The 25,616-nt window shown below is 39.7% G+C and overlaps 2 protein-coding genes across 2 annotated transcripts in view; one reads left to right on the forward strand and one right to left on the reverse strand.

The window, feature by feature from the left end:
• Positions 1-12,703, reverse strand: part of LARP7 (La ribonucleoprotein 7, transcriptional regulator) — a 32,361-nt gene extending 19,658 nt beyond the window's left edge. The window contains exons 1-2 of the mRNA XM_036764844.1: positions 12,598-12,703; positions 793-996 (exon numbers count right to left, since the gene is read on the reverse strand). Of these exons, the coding sequence (XP_036620739.1) occupies positions 793-994 (202 nt within the window). The 5' untranslated portion in view covers positions 995-996; positions 12,598-12,703. The remainder of the gene's footprint in view (positions 1-792; positions 997-12,597) is intronic.
• Positions 12,704-12,834: 131 nt separating this feature from the next.
• ZGRF1 (zinc finger GRF-type containing 1) overlaps positions 12,835-25,616 on the forward strand; it is an 81,203-nt gene continuing 68,421 nt past the window's right edge. Inside the window, exons 1-5 of the mRNA XM_036764929.1 lie at positions 12,835-12,871; positions 17,513-17,641; positions 17,751-17,828; positions 18,743-18,802; positions 23,717-23,902. Coding sequence (XP_036620824.1) covers positions 17,621-17,641; positions 17,751-17,828; positions 18,743-18,802; positions 23,717-23,902 — 345 coding nt within the window. The 5' untranslated portion in view covers positions 12,835-12,871; positions 17,513-17,620. The remainder of the gene's footprint in view (positions 12,872-17,512; positions 17,642-17,750; positions 17,829-18,742; positions 18,803-23,716; positions 23,903-25,616) is intronic.

Here is a 25,616-nt window from a genome sequence, read left to right on the forward strand (position 1 = left end):
TGTGTGCGCAAATCTTTCTTTCCTTGACGTGACTGGGGTATATATATCCAAGAGCTGGATTGCCGGGTCACATGTATGAACAGCTGAGTGATCAGTTCACAGCTCTGTTTTTGATCTAATTCATAGTAAAAACACAACAATATGCTTACTCACTGGACGGTGATCTCACAAAACAATATAATCAAAGTAGAAAAAAAATATTACATTGGGAAAAAATTTGAGAGAAATATACAGGCAAAAATACAGCATCTGAAATTCATAAGAAGCAAATACCCAATGAACAATGCCACAAAGTTCCTATTAGATAAATGCCCAAAGGTTAGGAAACATTTACAAAAGAGGATAAAAATATTTTAAAGAACAACTGAAGTTCAATCTTATTACAGCTCCAAAGAATTGTAAATTAATATTACTCTGATGTACTATATCATATCTTGGCAAAAATGGCTGAAAAAGAAAGTACTCTGGCTTACTTGCATTGTGCAGAAACCTGTACAGGTTTTCACCACGGGTGCAATTGCAATTAACCAGAATGTGTTTTGAAATGCAATCTGGCAGCACACAATCTGGCAGTGACAAAAATAATCATGCCTTGGGACCCAATAATTTCACTAAGAATGTTATCTGCTTTTGTTCAAAGCTAACTATATTATATAGTATTTTAAAAGATTTATTCCATGTAAGTTTGTAGAAATTGCACTGAATTTACAGATTAACACATATAGAAAAGTTACTAATTACAAAGTTACTGCATACATGGTTAATACATATAATGTATAAGAGGAAACTTACATCCATCTCGAGACTTCTCTATTTGCTCTCGAAGAAATCTGTCCTTGTGAAGATTGGCATCCCCAAACCAGAAATCCACTTGCTTAGCAATATCTGAAAGCACCTGTTTGACTCTTGACCGCTTCTTTTTTTCTCCCTCTTTTTTCTGTTCAGTGTTTTCCTCTTCCATTGATTTGTCCTGATTGCCAGTTTCTGTTTCCATTACTGTAAAGTTCAGAAATTGCATTTTAAAAAGTATTTAAATTCTTTTTCATATTAGCTATAGTTTATAAAGTAAAACTTCAGGTATTTTTAGCTTTTTAAGGATTATTTCTTCAAAGATTTTCTTTTTAATGAGTAGGCTAAAAATCCCTAACTCAATATTCCATAAGAACATTTTTAATGATCTCCAAATATTTTCCACTAATAATCTTAAGGAAATATCATTGACTTGCATTTATTTTTCAACAAACATTTACTGTACTGTAAACAATCAGTGTGCAGACAATTGGGAGAGAAAAGAGTCTGGACCCTTTATTTCTAAATGAAGGTATATACACAGTGGTCCATATTTGTGTCCATTTGAACATGGTTAATAAATGAACAAGTTCCACTATAGACAATGCTTCATGAAATCTGTTCTCTCTATAGAATTTGGGATTATTATATTCATACATCCCAAGTGTTTTATGTTTGTTATTAACAATCTCAAAGCAAAATCACTTGTGTAATGTTTAACTTAGGAAGAGAAAAATCTACTTCGCACAAGTACTAGTTATAACAAGTTGTGATGAATATGTGAAATTATAGTCAATACTTATTATCTAGGTCTAAGATATGTGACCCTTGACAGGTGAATCCACCTGAAGCTCTCTCTCATCACTGGAACTTGCTATTCAAGATCTTATAAGACTGTTAATTGATATTATTCTTGAGTCTGACTCCAGGTATGATCACCAAGGAATGCTCTTGAGCCAACAATGCATGTTGCCAGCAACCCAATGGGGTTTTATAACTATGAAGAGCGGGGGTATTCTAATGGAAAAGGCTAGGAGAAGGACTATTTGCATGAGTTGAGGTAGGACTCTCAATTTCAACAAATCTCATTGTCTCCTAAAGTGTCTGTAAATGGTACTTGAGATAATGGGCTTCTCTCATGGACCACTCCTTTTGAATCTCTGTACCCCACACATCTGATCAGTCACTGATTTTCTGTGTGGTTGCTGTTTTTAAAATTCAGGACAATACCCAAACTACTGCTAGCAGAGGTACAAATATTTAAAATCTGTGACATGTTATATTATTGAAACCCACCATAAAAAAATCACACTTAACTAAATGGCATTTTCATACCAGAGATGCAAATATGGTCCAACATTAAGGAAAACAATTAATAAAATCAACCATATTAAAAACAAAAACATCCAAAACTAGAAGATTATCTCAACAAATGCAGAAAAAGTCTCTGACAAAGTAAAACCTGTTATGCTTAAAAGCCCCACAAAATACAGACAAAGAGCAGAGGTAATGATGGGGTCCTTGGACCCCAGTTCCAAAATCACATTTCTCCCTAGGCTCAAAACAATGTCTCAGACGATTTCTCTCCAGCCCAAAGACAGTATGATCCAGCAAAACAGGACAGTATGCCCTAGCAAAATATTTATCTCTCTTTCTGATACAGTAGCCAGGTGTACCTATAGAATTTATTAGTTTGAACTGGCTGTGTACTGGCTCACAGAGATAGTTACTACTCACATTACCTATCACATGTATCCTAGACTTAGATATATGTATACTCCCTTATGTTTATCTTGTCTAATAAGACATTGATGGAGGCAGCCTGGATATTTCCCAGTCAGCCCTGACTCTTAGTTGACTTAGGCCTAAAACCACACCTCCAAGCAGCTCCCCCTTAGGCTATTTCCCAGTGAACTCTGGGTAAAATACCTGAGCAGAAGATACAAAAGGAGCTGGTTCCCTTAAGAACTGACCAGTCCTTAACCACTCCCTAATCCCACCCTGAATCACCTAGTTAACATATTTGGCATATGTTTTACTGTAGTTTATTCTACATAAACATTAACTGTATCCCTCTAAGGTTGCAGGTTCTCTAAGAACTCTTGCCTGCTGAAAAGGGTAACAATAAAACTTTGCCACCTTGACTTAAAGAATGCCTGAGACCTCAAATTCATTCCAGACTGCCCCTCCCTGTCAGTGAACTCCAGTTTTGGGGTTCCTGGACTCTGTGAATCCCCATCAGTGTCACACTCAACTTCGAAACTGGGCTACTATACTTTATGTCAGCAGCTAGGTGTCTCAGCGGAGGGGCCTAGAATTAGAAAACTTGAATTCAAATCCAGCCTCAGCCACTAACAAGCCGGGTGATCATATGCAAGTCACCTAACCCTATTTGCCTCACTTTCCTCATCAGTAAAATGAGCTGGAGAAGAAAATACCATTCCAGTATTCTTTGCCAAGAAATCTGAATGGGGTCACAAAGAGTTAGACACAACAGAACAACAACAACAAACTTTATGTTAGCATATTTGAAACTTCTGGCTTAGAGGAATCTTAAAAAAAAAAGTTAAGAATTATCTATTTAAAGCTAAAGTAGTATATGCATTGGGGAAGCACCTGAACCTTTCCCAGTAAATACAGGAGTAAATCAAAGATTCCTTTGCTATTATTTAATAAGGTTCTAAACATGCTAGCAATAGCAAAAAGAAAAGAGTCAGAACCTAGAGACATAAAAGAGACAAAGTGGAGAATAAAACTACTTCTATCTACTGATTATCTGATGACTTACCTAGAAAACACGTATTCAGCAAAGAAACTGAGATATTTAGTACACTTTAGTAAAGTAGCAATCTACAAATTTAAAGCCACAAAACCCAACAGCATTTCTGTACAATAATAACGAAATCCAAGAAAAAATAATGGAAAAGGAAGTCTCATTTAAATAATTACAAAATACAAAAAAAATTTAAATCCACCTACCAAAGCACACTCAATATCTACAGAGATTCAATCACAAAATGTTTCTCAAAGAAATAAAGAGCAATTTAAATAGAGGAATATTCAGTGCTGGTGGTTGAGCTATATACAAATGAGATAAAAGTAACAATACTAACAAAGTTAATTTACTGATGTGGTAGGAGAAATATCTTAATTCCTTCACCCATAAAAATCAGGCTAGTTTTCCCATGAAAAGTATTGAAAACTTGAATGTCTCAGGGAAACCAAAGGCTCAGGTGGATCACTTTCTGGTTGAGTATGAAAGAACCACAAGGAGCTCTGGGTGAGCTGGCTGGTGGGGAAAAAACTGGGCAACTCAGACAAGGGAACTTTGTTCAGTTAAATCTACTCAAGGTGTCCTTCACTATATATCTTTGCTGAGCATCCTTCTTATATGGCTAAGTAAATTTCATATTCGTAACTACTGCATGACCTACCAGTATCTCATTTTGTTCTAATATCAAACCTGAAACTACCAAAGGAATGGCTTAAGTCAGGCTCAGCCCAGAACTACAGATTTAGTGCTATACCAAACTACCAAAGAGATACTTCATGAAGCTGGACAAAGTAATAAAATTTATTTGGAGGAACAAAAGAAAAAAAGGTAGGAATGAAAGGGGAATAGCACTTATAGACCTCAAATTCTATTACGAAGCTGTTGTTCAGTCATTGAGTCATGTCTGACTCTTCATGATCCCATGGACCACAGCATGCCAAGCTCTTGCATCCTCTACGATCTCCCAAAATCTGTCTGATGGGGTTCAGTCTCTGGGAACCCCCTGGAACTCTCCTTGAATCTTCCCCACTTGATCTGGCCTTTGCCTGAGGCCATGAGCCTTTCATTATCTAGGCCCTAATGTCTGCCTAGCCTAGCCCAGTAGGGTTGAGCTGCTTCCCACCTTGATCCCATCAAAATCTCATTCTCTTGGTTCCTGGAGTCTGGACCTCTAGTCACCCCAGTCCCATAAAGATCCTCCTTAGACTCCTCCTCAAGACCCTCCCTAAACTCCTCCTCTAGTCAACCCAGAGGAGCTGACCACCCCTCAATCCCTCCCACAATCCCACAAAGCTTCATCTTGCCTCCATAAAGGGGCTCAGACTCAATCTAGGTCAGCTTAGATTGAATCTAGCCCGCTGGCATTAGCGTCACAAATTCTCAGGCTCCCTAAGAGTCCACCCAATATAGCAAATCTTTAATAAACTTTATTTTTCCTTGACTGAGAAGGCTTGAGTCGAATTCATTCCGCAGGACTCAGTGTGTCAGTATTTTGGGATCTCAAGCACCCCTAAAAACATATGGTTCCCTAACCTCATCATGTCCAAGCTCACGTTCATAGTTTTCCATGATATCTATCTCATCCTCTGCTGTCCCCTTTTCCTTTTGCCTTCCATCTTGCCCAATATCAGTCTTTTCCAAAGGGATTTAAGCTTCAGTATTTAACCTTTCAGTGAACAGCCTGAATGAATTTCTTTAAATGTAGACTGATTTGATTTCCTTTCAAGAGGCCCAGAGATTCTCAAAAGAGTTCTCCAGCACCACAATTTGAAAGCATCGATTCTGTGGTGATCAGCTTTCCTCATACTTGCCCACAGTCACCCATGTAGTAAGTCTGAGGCCACATCTGAACTCAGCAAGATGAGTCTTCCTGACTCCAGGCCTGGCATTCTGTGCCACATAGCTGCCCATACTATAAAGCAGCAATCATCAGAAACACTTGGTACTGGTTAAAAAAAAATAGAAAAGTAGATTAGCGGAGCAGACTAGCCAAAGAACAATTAGAAATAATGGAATTCAATAAGTCTGTTCTATAAACCTGAAAACATAAATTACTTTAGGGAAAAAAAGGGCCTTTTTGATAAGAACTGTTGGGAAAACTGGAGAAAAAACCTATGGCAATAGGATTCTACTTGTCTCCTCATCTCAAGTCTCTCCCCACACCAATCCACCATCCACTCAGCTGTCAAAGATTTCATAAAGCACAGCCTGAAACTGTTACTCCCCTTTGCAATACTTTATTGTCTTCCTATTACTTTCAGGCCTTAACAATTTGGTGTTAACCTACATTTTTAGGTTCATTATACATTATTCCCTTTCCTGTACAAGTCAAGCTACTGTGCTTTTCCTCGCACTAGACACTCCATCCCCTGCCTCATTTGGCAACCTATATGCAGTCCCTCATGCTTTGAATGTCACTGCTTATCGGTATTTGTTAGAATCCCTGATTTCTTTTAGGACAGCTCAACAGCCACCCTCTTCCCAAGTATACTCTACCTCCCCAAACAACTTTGTATTACTTTGAATATTTTCAGTATGTAATTGTGTATGTATGTGTTGTTTCCTCTGACAGAATATGAGTTCCTTGAAAGCAGGGGCTATTTTGATTTTTATATCAGTATTTAAGCACAGTGTCTGGCACATAAATAAGCAAATAATAAATGTTAGTTGACTGAGTAATTATAAAGGTTCCCACCTCTCTCTTTAGGGCTAACACCATCTCAGCAGCAATACAGCCATGCACCAAGATGACAAAATAATAAAAATGTTTTACAAGCTGTTTTGCTGAATGCTACAGTATGTCTTCCAGCTTTAAACAAACTATTCAGAATTATAAAGGTCAGCAAGTCACCAAAAGAATTGGGAAAGATTAGGAAGGTAATGCTCTCAAGGCTGAGCTGAGAGGTCACACAGCTTTAGGTTCACACTGAAACTGGAATCTGAAATCCTACTATTTCCAGAGACATTGTGATAGATACTAATTTTCAAATAATAAAAATGTTAATCTTTTCTATGGTGATTATAAACACAAAGCTTTGTGGAGATAATATGTTGAATTAAACTATATCTTTTGATAAACATTTTTAATTTGGAGAATTCTTGTATTCTCTTAGAGTTTGTGATCCCCACCCCCCATCCCCTAAAAGAGATATATGGGATAAATTTAATTGAACTAAAAGAATTTTAGTGAACTAAGGAGAACTAAGTTCTCCTTAGTTCTATCTACTAAATAGAAGGACAAGTGAACTAAATAGGATTTTTGCTATTTTTAAAAACTGTCATGAAATGCTTCAAGACATAACTGGAACGCAGTGAAACTAATGTTATAAATCAATGATTTACTCTAGTCATTTAGTTACTCATCCATCAAATAACAGTTTCTATGAATAAATCAACCCAGTCATTCAGCGAAAGACAGACATTGTTCCTCAAATAATTTACAATTAAATAGGTGTTCTATGTACATGAGAGTGCATTTAGTATATAAGAGAGATTGAAACAAAGTGCTATAATGAATTGGGAGGAAGGAAAGATCCTGCTCAGCTAGAAGGATAAGAGAAGGTTACATGGAGATAGTGGTACCTGCAGCTTCCTTGAAGGATGGAGAGGATTTGAAAAGGCAAAGTTCAAAGATTCTGAGTAGGAAGGGACCTTAGAGGTCATCTAATTTACCCCGAGTACTTTACAGATGAGAAAACTGAGGGCCAGAGAGAACTGACATGCCAAGGGCATAAGAGACTATAAACTTAACGCTACTCTTTCCATTACACCACGATGCTGTTCATTCTGTGTAGTCTAGGCCAGTGGTGTTAAACTTGAATAGAAATGGATCCCTATGGCTGAATATTGACTTAGAAAACCAAGAACTAGCATCATCTATGTTATATTGTTTTTTTAAAAATTTAATTTGTTAAAAATTTCCAAATTCCATTTTAATCTGGTCCAGGCTGTACTTGGGAGCAAATTATAGTCAGCTCATTTGATATTTCTGGTCTAATCCACTGCTCCCATTTCTTGCTCCTGGGACACTTTTTAAATTTTCTTTTTTATTGTGAATTTAAACATAAAATATGAACATTTCAATATAAAAAGCTCAGTTGTGTTCAAGTATTATTTCTTCTACGTAGATGACTCCCTCATCCTAGCATATCACCCCAAAGAAGAGATAGGAGGTAGCATGTATCAAAGCAAGTCCAACCACCATTACCACCATTTCTCCTAGATCCTGATAGAGATCATCAGTACCTTGAACCCAAGAGCCTTAGGAATAGCAATGCCCCCCAGCCCACCAGCCCTGATTCCTATCTAGGCCTCATAGCTAGTTAGCACTGAGGACAGCAATCATGGTGGAAAGGGGTCCATTCAAAAACTACCATATACCAATCACTAATCATGTTTGTTATCTACTGGCAGGTAACCTAGGGGTCCCTGAGAGTGGTAGCACTACCTCTTCTTGACCCAGAAATACTTATTCTAATCGAGCCCCTAAAACCATCATCCAGGGAAGGAACTCCTGTGGAGAAAGGACCAGCCATCCCCACCAACTGCCACCTATGAGGCAGTCATACCAACCCTAAGCAGCAAGATATCCTGACCAAGAGAAGGGGCTAGCATATGCCAGCCAAGTCAAACCAACAGCACCATTTCAACTGACACCTACTCTTAGACGCAAATAGAGAAGGCCCAGGACTCTGAACTCAAAAGCCTTAGGCACAGCTGTTCTTGCCCAGAATATGAGCCTTACATTCAGCCCAGTCCTCAAAGTCATCAAGTAGGGGAGTAATCACTGTAGGAATGGGGATGCATTACACATAGTAAGCACTCACTACTACCACCATCACCAATACCAATTGCTACTGATGGGTAAAACCAAAGTCCCTACAAATGGCAATACCCTCCAGATGCCAGTCCTACAGTCCTTGAAGCAACCATCTTGAGAAGCAGCTTCTATGTTGGGAGTTGCTTCTGTAGATGCCACAGCTACTGAAAATCCAGAAGAGAGAGTTCTTGTCACAAAGGTCTTTGGCACTGTCAAATTTTAACACCAGAAGCTGGTATTTTATCAGTAGAAATGACTCAAAGAAAATGCATTACCAGATGCTTTGCTGTTGTACTTAAGGACCTTGGCACCTTTTCATCTGACTTGAATGTGAGCTTCTTGAAAGCAGAGACTGCCTTCCTGACGTCATCTCATGTTATCATCTCCAGAAACTCATCATTCTGGAAGATGAAATAGACTTCAAAATTCACACCTCCTCAACAGCCCCTGCCTCTGGGGCCCCCATTTCTTTCTGCTTGGAGCTCCTCCCTGATTCTCCAGCATTTAAGGAGGGCACCCAAGGATTCCTCCTGATAATTTTCCATTTAGCACATCATTCTGTAAGACAAAATCAACTCTGAAACTCTTATCTCTCCAAATATTTTCCACTGGGTTGTATGACTTCATCATGCCTCCAAGCCAGGTAACTCCACCACCCATTTTCAACTTCTTTTTTGTATCCCTGGCATAATACCTGGCATACAGTACGTGCTTAATAAATGTTTACTGACTGATTCTAAGTATCTCCAGCACTTAGCACAGAATTTTTCATTACATATAGTAAGCACTTAGCTTTTTCATTCATTCATAGAGGACTGCAGATGATACTATGAACTTTCATTTCCAATTTATTATGGTAGTGAAGAAATAAAGGAAAGTATGTCACAGACAGTTTACGGGTGCTGAAACACTTTTATATTCATTATCTCATTTCATTCTCTGAATGCTAGTTTCGACTATTATAATTTCTGGTTTAAAGGTGAGGAAATAGCCTCAGAAGGGTTATGTGACTTTTTGAAAGTCACACTGCTATTAAGTAGCACAACAGAGACGGCCAGGACAATCCTACATGGTAAGTACATGTTCTCGTAAGTGTAAAAGTATCTCTTAAAACATAATTGATATGGGAATATGCTTTGCATGATTGCACATGTATAACCTATATTGACTTGTTTACTGTCTCAGAGAGAGAGAGTAGAAGAGAGGGGGAGAGATTCTAGAAATCAAAATTTAAGGAAAAAAACTTAAAATTGTTTTTACATGTAATTGGGAAAAATATTATTTTAAAAAACCCATATACTGATGATGAAGCTGTAACAACAATGCTACTTGTTGCTACTGTGGCTGTGCAAAGCCAAGAACACCAGCACACAGGAGGGTTGCTAGCACTAGTTCTCTCATCTGCTTTTCTAAGGAAAGCAACTTTAAGGGGTTAACAATCTCACTTTAATTAAACATACATATATCATTTACTTAGTTCAGGGGGAAAAGTCAGCACCCTGAAGTTCAGAGCAAATACAAACAGAAATTACAAACAGATCAACAGACAGGCTTTTTTTTTCTGATCAAGACATAACATATATAGTTACCAGAGAGAAGCACCAACATCTGGGTTTTCAAAGGGCGGGGCTTTGACGGCTACCCAGGGTCCTGTCACCAACACTCTTTCAATGAGTATACCCCCAGAGGTGAAACCTAACCTTTGAGCACATAAACCCCTGTTCAGGGCCCTGAGGGCTCAGGGCCTAGTTATCATTTGGGGTGTGGGAAAGTTCTTCAATCACTAGCACCACAGCATATACACTGTTTCCAATCAATGACTCCCCATTGCCTTAGTGCTGAGAAGCACTCCAAAACAAAAGACAGCAAAAGGTCTCACTTTACCTGCTCCATTCAAACAAAGGCAAGACTCATTAAAGGCACTTGACTGCCTTAACATTCCAAAAGAGAAGACAACAAAAAAGTCCCACCCTTCTTACCAAAACAAAAGTCTGCCTTCAATTTGGAAGAACAAGTCTAAGAGATAAGGAGGTACAGTAATCTATTTTAAAAATGAGGATATACAGATATGCTATACTTTTCCTGCAAAGTCACATCCCCTAGCCAACTGCCACATTGCCTTTATTTCACTGACAGCAGACTTTTTGTAAAATGAGTAGGAGCGGGAAATGGCAAATCACTCCAGTTTCTTTGCCAAGAAAACCCCAAATGGGATCATGATGAGTCACACACGACTGAAAAAAAAAATGACAGAACAACTTCTTGCCTCTTGGCCCAGTGCAAAGTAATGGAGCTGGGAATAAAATAATAATAACTAGCACTTATATGGTGCTTAACATGGATCAAGCACCTGTTTCAACAATCCAGCTAGCAGCTGTTGTGGGGGTGAAAGACCAACATAAGCCCAACAAGAAGAATGCTACCAGCACGCTGCAAAAACACAGGTTCTTTTGATCTGCTTAACTAAGGAAAGCAAAGTTAAGGGGTTGACAAGCTTACTTTAATTCAGCACACAAATATCATTCACTTAGTTCAGGGGAAAAAGCCAGCACCCTGAACTTCAGAATAAAACACAAAGTACAAACATCAACAGACAGACCTTGTCTGATTCAAATCTCAATGCATAGTTACCAGAGTTTAACAAAGTCTCAGCATCCGGGTTATAAGCGGGAGGGCTCCCAGCTACAGCTGCCTTGGGAGTTTCCGCCTCAGCACCACCACGAGTGAAAGCCCTGCGCAAATGGTTCTGTCTTCTCTGCTTATACGGTTTCAGATGTCATTGAACGTCATCTGAATGACCAGAACTTAGGCTGCTATGATTAGCTCTTGAGTGAGCCCCTCCCCTCAGGACCCTGGGAGGTTCACATCCACATAGGTTAGGTTAACACCTAATAGGGGTTAGAGCTTGGGGCTTAGCACTTAGCTCAATGAAACACACTGAATCACTCAAAGGAAACAAAAGCCAAACTCTTCAAGGGTACTTGGTTGAACTAAGTGCTAAGAGCCCATTTTGCTTACCAACACAGCACTTTACAAATATTATTTCATTTAATCCTCATAACAACTCTGGAAGGTAGGTACTATTATTATCCTTATTTCAGACAAGGAAACTGAGGCAAAAGGTACTTGAGTGACTTGCCCCAGACAACTTCTGTGAGGCCACATTTGAATCCAAGTCTTCCTGCCTTCCAGCCCAGTGCTCTATCCACTGCACCATCCAGCTGCCCCTCAAGTCTCCTGACTTCAAGTCTAATACTTTTATTACAACTTCATATCCATCACATCAGCTAAATGCTTACTGATTTAGTGGCAAATTAAACCTATGGAATGCTAAGTGTCTGGCACACAGGTGTCACAAAATCTTGATTAAGGGGTAAACTAAAGGGAGGGAAATCAAGTCACCTATTATTTATTAAGGGTTTATTTTGTGCTTGGCATCATGCTAAGCACTGGGGATAAATGCAAAAAAAAAGTTCCTGCCCTCAGGGAGTTTCCAGTCTAACAGGGGAGCCAACGCGCCCACAATTCCGTACAGGTTCAACTAGAGACAATCTCAGAGAAGACACTAAAAATAAGGTCCGGGAAAGGCGGGCATGAATGGAGACTTGAAGGAAGCCAGGAGGCAAGGATGAAGGTGGGGGAGGGGGCAGTATTCCTGGCTTGGGGACAGAGGTGGGGGCTCTTCCTGGTGAACAGCCACGGGCCTAGCAAGACTGGATGGAATGCACAACGCCGGGCAGGTGCTTAATAAAAGCTCACTGACTGATTAGACCGTAAACTAAAGGGGTTAAATGGACAGCACTTGGCACACAGTTGGCACTTAATAAATGCTTGTTGAATGATTAGGTGGTAAATTAGACGGGCAGCATGCACAGTGCTTGGGTCAAGGTCGGTGCTTAATAGATATTTATTGACTGACTAGTTAAATGGGCGTGTCTCGGGGGATCAAACCCTGCCCCCTCCCCAACCCCCCGCCCAGCTCAGGGGCTGCCCCAACTCAAGACTAGGAGGGGGCGGGGACGCCCGAAGTCCTTCTGCGCATGCACCCTGACACAAAGGCGAGAGGGAGGGTCTGAGGGGAGAGAGATGAGGGGCGGGGGAAGAGGGAGGCAATTAGAAAGGTGCGGGAAGTGAGGCCAAACAAAATAAAAAGGCGGATAGGGGCCTGACCCTCGCGGAGCATCCCGCCTAGGGCGTCTCGACCTCTCTCACTTACTCAGTTCAGTCCTCCAGGCAACGGGTCCAGACTCGGCGCGTTCTCGAAACGGTCTCCTCCTCCCCGCTCTTCCCAGTTGCTGGGGCCCGCGCGTCACGCAGTGTGCGACTGCAGCCGCCGTCCCGCCCGCGCGCGCGAAGACCCGGAAGAAGGCGCGCGATTGGTGACTTCGGGCGGCGGGGGCGGGGCGCGCCAGGGGGGCTCGTCGCGGAGCAGTGACGTCATCAGCCTTCCCGGGGAAAATTTCGAAAATTTCGACTTGTGACTGGGCCAGGTGATCCCCTCCAAAAAAGTTCTCTGTGTGTTTGTGTTGGGGAGGAGTGGTGTGTGTGGTCGGTGTCTGTGTGTGTTTGTTGTTCTGCCTTTGTATGTGACTGTGTTGTGTGTGTGGTGTGTGTGTTATCTGTGTTTGAGTATCTTTGTGTGTATTGTTTGTGTCTGATGTGTGTGTTGTATGCCTCTATCTTTATGTGCATTGTTTGTGTCTGTGTGTGTCTCTGTGTTGTGTGCATGTGAGTGTCTTTGTCTGTATTGTTTGTGCCTGTGTTTGGGTGTGTTTGTGTATATTGTGTGTATATGTTGTTGCGGGTGGGTTCACGTGGGGGGTTGGGTGGGGAATTCCGAGGTGAAGAATTCTTGGTCCTGGTGCTTGGGCATCTCCTTTGAGCCCCCTCCCCCACTGGCCAGAGCTAAGCCCACCTCCCCACATCATGCCCCCCAGCCAGCACAGTGTCTGGCATACAGGAAGTGCTTGTTGTCTAGGAAAAGGGAAGAGACGAGGTTTGGAGTGTGCTTAGATTGCCCAGGCTCTGGAGGTAGGAGGCACCGGGATGCCAAAGACCTGCTACGTCTGAAGGGAGTCAAGTCAGCAACATTTATTGAGTGCCTGCTGTGTGCCAGGCACTGTGCTAAGCAGAGAGGATAAATTGAGTGCCTACTGTATGCTAGGCACTGTGCTAAGCCAAGGGGATGCAATTAGAAGCAAAAAAAAAAAAAAATCAGCACAGGCTCTGACCTCAAGAAGCCCACAGTCTGATGGGTAAGACCTAATGCAAACATCTATGTATAAACAAGATATAAAAAAAGATAAATTGAGATAGCTAGTAAATAGAGCATAAGACCTGGAGTCAGGAAGACTTGAATTCAAATCTGGCCTCAGAAGATGCTAGCTGCAATACCCTAGCCTGGTCATTTAACCTCTATCTGCCTCGGTTTCCTCATCTGTAAAATGGAAATAAAAACAGCATCTGACTTCCCAGGGTCGTTGGGAGGATGTTGTTGATGGGTTGTGTCTGACTCTTTGTGCCCCTATTTGGGATTTTCTTGGCAAAGATACTGGTGTGGTTTGTCATTCCCTTCTCCAGCTCATTTTACAGATGAGGAAACAGGCAAACAGGGTTAAGTGACTTGCCCAGAGTCAGACAGCTAGTAAGTGTCTCAGGAAGATGAATCTTCCTGACTCCCAGCCCAGCACTCTATCCGCTGTGCCACCTCGCTGCCCTGTAGTGAAAATAAAAGAAGTTAACATGTAAAGGACTTTACAGGTTTTTCAGAGCACTGTATAAATAGCCACAACAAATTCTAGCTGCTATAAATTGGGAGGTGATCAATCAAAAAACATTTTATTAAACACATTCTAAGCCCTGGGGATATAAAAAGAGGCAAATCTAATGGCTCGCCTGCTGAGAGCTAGGAGGTGAAGACTAGGAGGGGTCCGGGACAAGCCAATGAGAATCTCAGCTCTTCTGCTTATTACCTGTGTGGTCCCCATTCTGATCTTCAGTTTTTTCATCTTCACAGTAAGGGTACTTTAGACTATGTTGACACCTGTGGTCCCTCTCAGCTCTACTTCTGTCCTTTGAGATCCTTAAGGGACTAAGGCAGAAATGAATCCTGCAGGACTGCCAGAAACTTTAGTGTGCCTTCTTGATGATGTGGAGTCAGGAAGAATCTTTAGACTTCTCTGGGCCTGTGGTTCTTGAAATATGTTTTGTTCTGTGAACTTAGGTTTGGGTAAACCCTGGGCACGTCACTTAACCTGGCTCAGTGGCTAGAATGCTGGGACTTCAAATTGGGCCTCAGACACTTAATAGCTGTGCGGCACTGAGAAAGTCACTTAACCTCTGTTTGCCTTAATCTACTGGAGATGAAAATGGTAAACCACTCTAGTGTCTTTGCCAGGAATACCCCAAATGGGGCACAAAGAGTTGGCTACAGCTGAACAGCAACAAAAGATCCTGTAGAGAGGGGTTCTTTATCTTTTTTGGGTCATGGTTCCCTATGGTAGTCTAGTGTGAGAGAGGGAATGGTTTTGTTTTGTTTTTTTTTTACCAACATTCAAATGGAAGGAAAAGAGAAAGGTTAGTGAAAATAAAGATGTAATTTTCTTCCCTGGCAGAGCTAAGGGACCCCATGAAAATATGCCCACAGACAGCCTTTGTCCTGGACAAGATGTTCTTAACTTTTTTTGTGTCATGGACGTCCTTGGCAGTTTGTCAAAAGCTAGAGACTCCTCAGAATATTGGGCTTGAATGTATAACATCAAACCCATAGGATTGCAAAAGAAACCAATTGCATTGAAATACAATTGTTAACATTAAGAAACAAAAACCAAGTTCATAGACCCAGGTTAAGAACTCCTGCAAAAAAAAAAAGATCCTAAAAACCCAACCCCCAAAACACCCAGAAAAATTGTTGTTCAGTTGTGTCTGACTCTCTGAGACTCCATTTGGGGTTTTCTTGGCAAAAATACTGAAGAGATTTGCCATTTCCTTCTCTAGCTCATTCTACAAAGAGGAAACTAAGACCAATAGGGTTAAGTGACTTTCCTCGCATCACACAGCTCATGAATGTCTGAGGCCATATTAGAACCCGATATCCGCTGCGCCACCTGGCTGCTGATTAGCAACGGTTTTACAAGAACTGGTAAATGGGTGCCTGGACTTTGTGAAGAATAGAGCCTTCGACCACATATTTGGAAACACATGTCAGAAAGTAAACATCTTGTAAGTAGGAGTCCTTTCATTCTTTGTACTTGTATTCCCAGATGACTTTGTACCGTGTTTGGCACATAGTAGTCATTGATCGATTGGCTATGTCAATCAACCAAATCAATAAATCAATTGAATCAGATAAATGTTGATTGATTGAAAATAAACCACACAAGAGAGCTGTTCTATTTTCAGTCTAATCTCCCTCTTCACATTCACCTTTAGATGGCATAATACTTAAATAAATCACAAATAGATCTCTCCCCATTAACAGTCCTCAATCCAGTAAATTCTTTCTTAAATATAGAATCTTCTTATTTAAATTCCTTATAGCCGACCCGTGTTTTGAATCAGTTTTGACTTGTTCAGCCCGATGTGAGGGGAGTGAAAAAGTCCTACTCTGATGGTATAGATGTAACCCTGGGTTCTCAAAGGCTATGGAGGCTGAGAGTTCTGGCAGGCTTCAAGTAAGGGCCCAGCAAACAGATTATTTTTAGAAGACTAGCCTGTATTTAAAAAACACAATTTATAGATATGCATCAGTAGGTTGGATACTTGGTTTTAAATTCTTTGGTTATAACAATCCTTTAAATATTCCCATTTCTGAATCTTTGATTTTTGATAAAGTAATGTTAGTTCTATTAGCCTTTCTGCATAAAATTTTAGAATTTGAACTCTAACCCAAGTTTCTCTTTAAAACAAGTAAAGTCCCAGAAATGAATTGATTGACTGTTAAAGGGAACAAGAGAAAGAAAATATCCTACAATTTTTATGTGGAATGCAGGAAATCCCCAATTTATGATTTATGCCTTGCTTCAGAACACAGAAGCCTATTTAATTGGTCAATAAATAGTCACTTTGCTAGAGTGTTTTCTGCTACTGTATTTACAGATTGTGTGATTGCAACCTTTGCTGCAGCAGCTTATTGACACAGATTGAAAATAGAAGCTTATATTCAAAACACTAGGGAGCCACCTTGTGGCGGTTCTGAAGCAATTTAGAAAACTTTGAAATCGGAGTTTGATGTTCAGGGATGGTAAGATTTTACAGTTGAAAGGGTACTTTTACAGATGAAAAACTGAGGAACGAAAGGGATAAGTAATTTGTCTAGAGGTGGTAATGATGAGGTCAGGGAACCATGTTTTTAGGGATGGTTGAGACCCCAAAACACCAACACACTGGGTCCTGTTCTAATGAATTCGATTCAAGCATTATCCAGCCAAAGAAAAACAAAGTTTATTACAGATTCACCATATTGGGTGTTCTTAAGAAGTCTCCCCATCTGTGACACTCATTTTCATAAGCTGGCCAGATTCAGTCCACTGAGCTAGATTGAATCTGAGCACCTTCATGGAGGCAAGATGGAGCTTCCATACAGAAAGATTGTGGGAGGGATCTAGGATGATCCTGGGGTGATGGGAGGAGGGGTCTAAGGAGGAGTTTGATGGGTGTGGTGTGAGGTCAGACTCCAGGAACCAAGTGAATGGGATTAAGGGTGGGAAGTAGCTGAAGGCTACCTGGGGTATAATGAACTATGTAGGGCTAGGCTAGTTTAACAGTAACAGATTTGGGCTTAGACATTTTGATAGGATCAAGGGTGGAAACTAGCCTCTGGCAAATGCCTCGTGGAGTGGGAAGATTCAAGGGGTCTCTCACAGTCTAAACCCCATCATTAGCTAGCAGAACCATGGTTCAAACTTGGGTTTCTTGATTCCCAAGGCCAGTACTATTTCCACAACTCCACGCCCAGGCTTGGAAACATTCAATTTTAAAATCAAGCAAAGAAACTTTTCTGATACAAGTTTTGAGTTGAATTTATTTCTTAGGTTGCCATGTACAAAGAAAAGATAACATCTAATATTTTTAAGGTTACAAATAAGGTTATACATTCCAAATTTAAATTTTTATTTATATTTTCTCATCAGTGACAAACTCTATGAATGCTATATATGCCCAGGACAAAATAAGCAAGTGCTCCAACAGTTGTTGAAGATTTATTGGTCCCCGGTGGATTTTTATCTTCAGCATAAACAATGACAAGTCAAGAATTTATTGTAAGTATTTAATTCTTTGATTTTAGTATTTCAATATTTGACTGATGTATTTCACAAATAAAAGTATAGGATTATTGAAAACTATCTCTTCTGTGCTTTAATAAATAAGGTACTATATACTCATCAAAAGGCGAAGAAATCAAAAGTGTGGAATGATGGAATACTGAAGACCAGTTCCTCAAATAAAGTAGGTTGGAGATAATTTATTAATGAGTCTAAAAGTTTGACACTTAAATTCATATTTGAACATTAAGAAAATTACATCAATTATAATGTATGGACTCTGACTTAGGCTTAAAAATCCAAATATTGCAGTGGGTAGTTAAGAAATAGAATCTCAATGAGTATTTGATTTAACTTATTATTAATTGTGCCTTTGATTGAATTCACAAGATTACCTATTAATTACCCATGGTAACTTTCCAGGAAAAAAACCACAGTACATTAATGTTTAACATTTTAAAAAGTGAATCTATATACTACCTGAGACACTATAGGACATAAAAGATATGTGGCTTTTAGAACAATATACAGATTCCTCAGTCTGGCTCTCATCCTACCTATGGGATTTTTATCACCTATTTTTCTCTAACATAAAACTTCTGATATCAATATGCCAGTTTTTTCACGGCCCACCAAATACTCCAATTTAATTCTTACCTTCTCTCCTTTCCCTGCACCCTGGCATTCCATATATGCAGACCCCACTGTTTTTACTTTCTAAAACAGAAACACTTCCACAAGATTCACCACCTCTAATACCATTTCTTTTTAACCTTTGCATTGTGTTTTGAACTGATAAATAAATTTTACTCCTTATCTTCCCAGCTAGCTATCATTACAAGATTTTGTAAGGGCAATACCTTGGTCTTTTATATCTCTCTCAGTGCTTAGCATAGTGCTAGAAGAAATGATCAATAAATTCTACCCCAAGTAAATAAATAAATACAAACTAATGTGATAGGTAGTGTTTGAAATATGACAAAGTCAATACATTTTGTGTGATTTATCTAATAATTGTTAATTTGTTTTAGGAAATAAAGAATTCAAAATGTTTTCATGTTAATTTTATTTTTTAAATATTGTTTTATTTTAATATAGGCAACTTTATATGATGACAAAGGACTTTGTTTGGACAGTTTATTTCTTCGGCAGTCTGAGGTATTTTAATATTTTTTCTTAATTTTTTTTTTTTTTTTTTTTTTTTTTTTTTTTGCTTTTTGGCAGGGCAGTTGGGGTTAAGTGACTTGCCCAAGGTCACACAGCTAGTACATGTGTCAAGTGTCTGAGGCCGGATTTGAACTCAGGTCCTCCTGACTCCAGGGCCGGTGCTCTACTGACTGCGCCACCTAGCTGCCCCTTTTTCTTAATTTTTAAAATTACTTCCAGAATCACTTTGGAATAACCTTTTTGTAAAAATAGTTAATAAAAAGTACATGTCCTTTTAATGTTTTTACTGTAAACTTAAACGATTAACAGGAAAATGATACCCAAAGTAATATACGAAATGAGGAATAAAATCTGACATAAACTTTAGCATTTAACAAGATAGAACCAAATGACAGTAAGCAAGCAAAAATGCTTTTGTTCTCTATTCCTTTGAATAGGAGTCTAACAAGTTTTGTGTTTTCTTTCCTTGTTTTCTTTAGATAATTCTTACTGTGAATACAGTTCTGATGTTATTGTGATTTTGCTTTGCCTCACTTTGTATATGCCTTTCCATGTTTCTCTGTGTGCTCCATACTACCTTTTTTTCATAATATTTCATTGCTTTAATATTGTTTGTTTTTTCTGTCTTAATTATAGTCATAGATTTAGAATTGGAAAGAACCTTAGTGTTCATCTGTTCCTATCCCCTCATTTTACAGATGAGGAAACTGAGGCCCAGAGAGATTAAAGTGATTTGCCCAAGGCCCCACAGGTAGCAGTGCCTTCATTTTCTCTCCTCCCATTATATTCTTAACCCCTTATAGTCTGGCTTTCCACCTTGTCTTTCCACCAAAACTCCCCTCTCCAAAGTTAACAGTGCTTTCTTACTTGCCAAATCCAATGGCCTTTTCCCAATCCTTGTTCTCCTTGATTGCTCTGCAGCCTCTGACACTGTTGGTCACTCTCTTCTTGATATTTTCTTCTCTCTAGGTTTTCAGATTGCCACTTTTTCTTGGTTCTCTTACCTATTTGACTCTTCCTTTTCTGTCTCCTTTGATGAATCTTCTTCCAGATCATGCCCTCTTAACCATATGTGTCCCTCAGGGTTCTGTCCTGGGCCCTCTTCTCTTCTCCCTCTATACTGTTTCACTTAGTGATCTCATCAGCTCTCATGGATTTAATTACATCTTTATGCTGACGATTCTCACATCCACTTTTCCTGCCCCAATCTCTCTGCTGACTTTTAATCTTAAAATCTCCAACTGCCTTTCAGACATCTCCAACTCGATGTCTAGTAAACATCTTAAACTCAATATGTCCAAAACAGAACTCATATTTTCCCCTAACCCTGTGTCTCCTCCTCACCTCCTTCCTATTACTATAGAGGACAACTCATAGATTGAACAGCAATAGGTCCCTGGCCTCTTAGCTCTGAGTGAATATAAATAGTAACTGTTAATCTTTTGACCAGCAACCCTGAGGGTCTTCTCCTCCTAGTTTGACATTTGTTTTGATTAAAGAGGCCATGCTTAGACTCACTTCTTTAAGAGGCCTGTTCACTGAATGGCATTACCACACTCTAAGTGAATACCTGAAAAGGCCTTAGCCTAAAAGGGCCAGGGTCTCCCATTGCATTCTGGGCCATCTCCAGTCATCCTGATGAATATCTGGCCATTGGAGGAGAAAGTGAGGCTGGTGACCTTGCACAACCCTCCCTCGCTCAAATCAAAGTCAGCTGCAAGTCATGTCATCATTTCCCTGATGTCATGGTCCTCTTTGAAAACAAAGGACAAACACAGCAACAAAGAGGGGAACCCCATCTTAGTTCCTCAGACTTGCAACCTTGGAGTCATCCTCAACTCTTTGTTATCCCTCACCCCCCACCCCCTACCCCCCACCTTGCATATACAGTCTGTTGCCAAGTCCTGTGAATTTCACTTTTACATCTTGAATATATCCCATCTCTCCTGTGACACTGCTACCGCACTGGTGCAGGCCCTCATTGCTTCACACCTGGATTACTACAATTACTGTTGGTGAGTCTAGCTACCTCAAATCTCTCCCTGCCCCAGTCCAATCTTCATTCAGCCACTAGTGATTTTTCTAAAGCACGGGACTGACCATGTTGTCCATATACCCACCCACCCCCTCACTGAGTAAATTCCAGTAACTTCCAGTTGCTTCCAGATCAAATACAACATGTTCTGTTTGGCATTTGTAAGGCCAATCAGTAAGTGAAAGATCTCTGAGCCACCCCCCATTGAATAGGCCTCAGGTGGGGCCAACAAAGAGAGGCTTGATTAGAGGCAGGCCCACACCTTGGTGATGCCAATCAGGGATTAAAGAACTTTCCCACCCACTCAGTAGACCTCTGGTGGGGCCAATTAAGGGAAGCTTAGAGGTTTGTTTCTAGGCTGGCCTAATCCCTTTACTCATTAGGCACTAAGCCTCAGGCCCACACCTTTTTGCCAACTGGGCATGAAGCCCTTGGGACCCCAAAAAGAGTGCATACACCTAGAAGGTAGCCATTAACAGCTGAGAATTGAGAATCCAGAAGTTGAAAGAGAGGCCAGAATTCAGCCCAAGGAGAAGGAGACAACAGAGCTGTAGAAAGAGTACGGAGTGGAGAGTGGAAACCAGGAAGCTTGCAGAGACCAGACAGTTAGGATAGGTGAGTGATTGTTTACGAGAAAACCCTAGCAGGGGAGAAGGTTACAGGATGACTTGGTTCCTTGCTACAATACTGTGTTATAATTTCCTTGTTGCCACATTGAGGTGGGGCTTCCTGGTTTTAGAATATAATTACTGCTATATCAGATTGGCGGTATTAGTTCTTGGATTTGATCCTTTGGAGTCTAAATAAATGTTATACTTCCTCTGCCTTCTACTTAGAGAGTTTCTCACACTTTGCAATTCTTAACCATACAGGCATGTTCATGGTCATCTTCGAGGTCATCTTGCCTTACTGCTACAGCACTCAAGGCCTTTCATAACCTAGCCCCCTCCTATCTTTCCAGTCTTCTTAAACATTATTCCCCTTCAGATACTCTCTGATCCAATGACACCGACATCCTGGCTGTTGCATAGGTAAAACATTCCATGTTTTGGCTCCAGGCATTTTCTCTGGCTGTCCCCTCTACCTCCAACACTCTTCCTCCTCTATTATGTCTTGATTTCCTTCAAGTCCCAGTAAAAATTCTACCTTCCACAAGAAGCTTTCCCCTGCCCCTCTTAATTCTAGTGCCTTTCTTCTGTTAATCATTTCCTATTTGCTCTGTCTATAGCTTGTTTTGTATGTATTGGTTTGCATGTTGTGTCCCCCATTAGATTGTAAGCTCCTTGAGGGCAGGGACTGTCTTTTCCACCTTTTTGTATTTCCAGTGCTTAGCACAGGACCTGGCACATAGCAGGCACTTAATGAATGTTTATTGATTGATAGAGGCATAGCTAGGACTTGAACCTAGGTGCTCTTGCCTAAATCCTGCCCTTTCTTCACTGTACAATGCTGTTTCCTCTATCTTAAGCTTGTTTTAATTAGTATATCTTTGATTAAGGAATTTAAGCATCTTTTCATATGGTTATTTACAGTTTGTATTCCCTTGCTTTGGAAAGTTTCCGCATATACAGAAGACCAGTAATCCTCACAGAGTGGAGTCAAGGGTCGTTGAGACTCTTAAAGGGAGTATTCAAGGCCGAAAATATTTTTATAATAATACTAAGGTGTTTTAATTTCTAATTTGGCAAACATCAATAGCTATAATCCAATAGACAAAAACTCTTTGGAGGATTGCCAGTAATTTTTAAGGGTGTGAAGGGGTTGTAAGACCCAAAAGTTTGGAAACAACCGCATAAAACTAATAAAACATGCTTTCCCCAAGAAGCAGGAAGTCAAAAGATATACACATTAGGCCAGTTCCTTGTAGATTCAGGATGTCAGACCTTATGTGATATACTTATTCCAAGCATTTCCCCCATCCTACTTCTTTTCTCTATAGAGAGCTTATTTAAAAAGTGTGAGTCTAGTAAATGATTATTACTTTGTATGGATGCATTGCCCTAATCTTTTTAGCTTCTATGTTACTGTATCCATCAATCAATTTGTTAAAAAGTTTTTTGTATATTGTTAAATCAGGCCATAGGGCAGCCAGGTGGTACAGTGGATGGAGTACTGTGCCTAGAGTCAGGAAGACCTGAGTTCAAATCTAGCCTCAGACACTTACTAGCTCTGTGACCCGGGGTTAAATCACTTCACCCTCTTTGCCTCAGTTTCCTCATCTGTAAAATGAGCTGGAGAAGGAAAGCCAAACCACTCTAGTATCTTTGTTAAGAAAACCCCAAATGGGATTACGAAGAGTCAAACACAACTGAAAATGACTAAACAACAACAAATTAGGTCTTGTTTCTATTAAATCTGAAAATATTTAGGTATTTAAATGTGTTTCTTTTATCTATCAATCAGTCACCAAACATTAAGTGCCTATTATGTGCCAGTTACTATGATAAGGGCTGGGCACTAACTCTTAAGGACCATAACAAGTATGTCAACTAAGATAATAATACATTTTAAAACAATTTTGATAACTCATAAACCAAGTCAATCAGTAAGAACCTCCTATATTCCAGGCACTATGCTAAGTACCAGAGATACAAAAAGAGGCAAAAAACCATCCTTGCCCTTAATGAGTTTACATTCTTATGTCAAATTGTTAAGTAGTGGAGTGATTTAGCTTTGTTGAGTATAATTTTGAACATAAGTATAAAATATGTTCATTTTGATAGTAAAAGATATAATCAGTATTTGATTCCTGTTATTCATATGCAAATTTGTATTTTTATGTCATTTAGGAAAAGCTGCTTTTTTGTTTGCATATTGACTGCTTGTGATAACAAATGTACATGTTTGAGGCTTTTTTCTTTAAAATATAGGTGAAACCTGGAGACGATTTAGAGAGTGATCGATATTTAATCACAGTTGAAGATGTAAAAAATGCTGAAAACATTCCTCGCAATTTAGAAGTTAGAACGGACGTACCCAAATTAAATATACGAGGATTGAAACCTTCTAACAAGCCAAAGACATGTCCACCCACTGGTTTAAAAAGAAAGTTTACTGTAAGTTTTTCTGCTTAAAATAAGAAATCAAAATGTGTGTATAAAATCTTGTAAATAACCAACAGATCTTGAGGCTATCATAGTTTATCAGTTATTCATTTTATTGACTATTTCATTAGTATAGGGAATTCCCATTGAGAAATCTCTCTCTAAACCAATGCAGATAAAAATTTGTTTTGTACTTAGAGATTTGTTTGGGACAGTTGGAGGTTAAGTGGCTTACCTAAAGTCACTTAGCCAGTTTGTATCAAGAGACAGGACTTGAACTCAGATCCTCCTGACTCAGGGCTGGTTCTATGTATAATTCTATACTGCATCTCACCGCTGGGAGAATCTGTGGGAAAATGAACAAATAAATATTATCTGACTCTGAGTTGGTATTTTGTTTTGATATATTTTAGTTTAGTTAATACAGGCATCTAGGTGGTACAATGGATAGAGTGGAGTCAGGAAGACTCATCTTTTTGAAGAGTCCAGCTTCAGACACTTAGTAGCTTTGTGACCTTGGGCAAGTCACTTAACCCTGTTTGTCTCAGTTTCTTCATCTGTAAAATGAGCTGGAGAAGGAAATGGCAAAACACTCTTTGCCAAGAAAATCCCAAATGGAGTCACAAAGAGTTGGACATGACTGAAATGACTGAACAAGAACAAAAGCAAAGTTTAGCGAATAGTTTCATTTTAGAGGTAACTAGGCAGTGCTGTCAATAGAATAAAGTATTGGACTCAAAGACAGGAATGCTTGGATTTCATTCCGGCCTCTGACACTATCCGTGTCCCTGGGCAATACACTTATCCTCTCTCAGCCACTATGACCTCATCTGTAAAATTGGGATAATAGACTACCTCACAGAGTTGTTGTGAGGATTGGATGAGATGACATATGTAAATGATTTTGTAAACCTTACAGTATTTTATTATGCTAACTATATTACTTTTTAAAAACTTTTTATTAGTTTATTTTTGGTTTTCGACATTCACTTCCATAAGTTTTAAATTTTCTCCTATTCCCTCCCCTCTCCCTCCCCAAGATAGCCTGCAATCTGATGTAGGCTCTACATATACATTCCTATTAAACATATTTTCACATTAGTCATGTTGTATAGAAGAATTATAACAAATGGGAGAAATCATGAGAAAGAAAACAAAACAAAAAAGAAAATAGTCTGCTTCGCTCTGCATTCAGACTCCATAGTCCTTTCTCTGGATGTGGATGGCATTTTCCATCAAGAGTCCTTGATTTAGGAATTGATTTAGGTCCTTGCACTGCTGAGAAGGGCTAAGTCTATCAAAATCAGTCATCTCACACTGTGGCTGTTACTGTGTACAATGTTCTCCTGGTTCTGCTCACTTCACTCAGCATCAGTTCATATAAGTCTTTTCAGGTTTTTCTGAGGTCCACCTGTTCATCATTTCTTATAGCACAATAGTATTCCAGTACGTTCATATATGACAACTTGTTCAGCCATTCCCCAATTGATGGGCATCCCCTCAATTTCCCATTCTTGACCACCACAAAGAGAACCGCTATAAATATTTTTGTACATGTGGGTCTTTTTCCCATTTTTATGATCTCTTTGGGATACAGTCCTAGAAGTGGTATTGCTGGGTCAAAGGGTATGCACATTTTTATAGCCCTTTGGGCATAGTTCCAATTTGCTCTCCAGAATGGTTGGATCAGCTCACAGCTCCACCAACAATGAATTAGTATCCAACT

The sequence above is a fragment of the Trichosurus vulpecula genome, chromosome 6 (genome assembly GCF_011100635.1).
Source record: "Trichosurus vulpecula isolate mTriVul1 chromosome 6, mTriVul1.pri, whole genome shotgun sequence".
In the NCBI taxonomy this organism is placed as follows: domain Eukaryota; kingdom Metazoa; phylum Chordata; class Mammalia; order Diprotodontia; family Phalangeridae; genus Trichosurus; species Trichosurus vulpecula.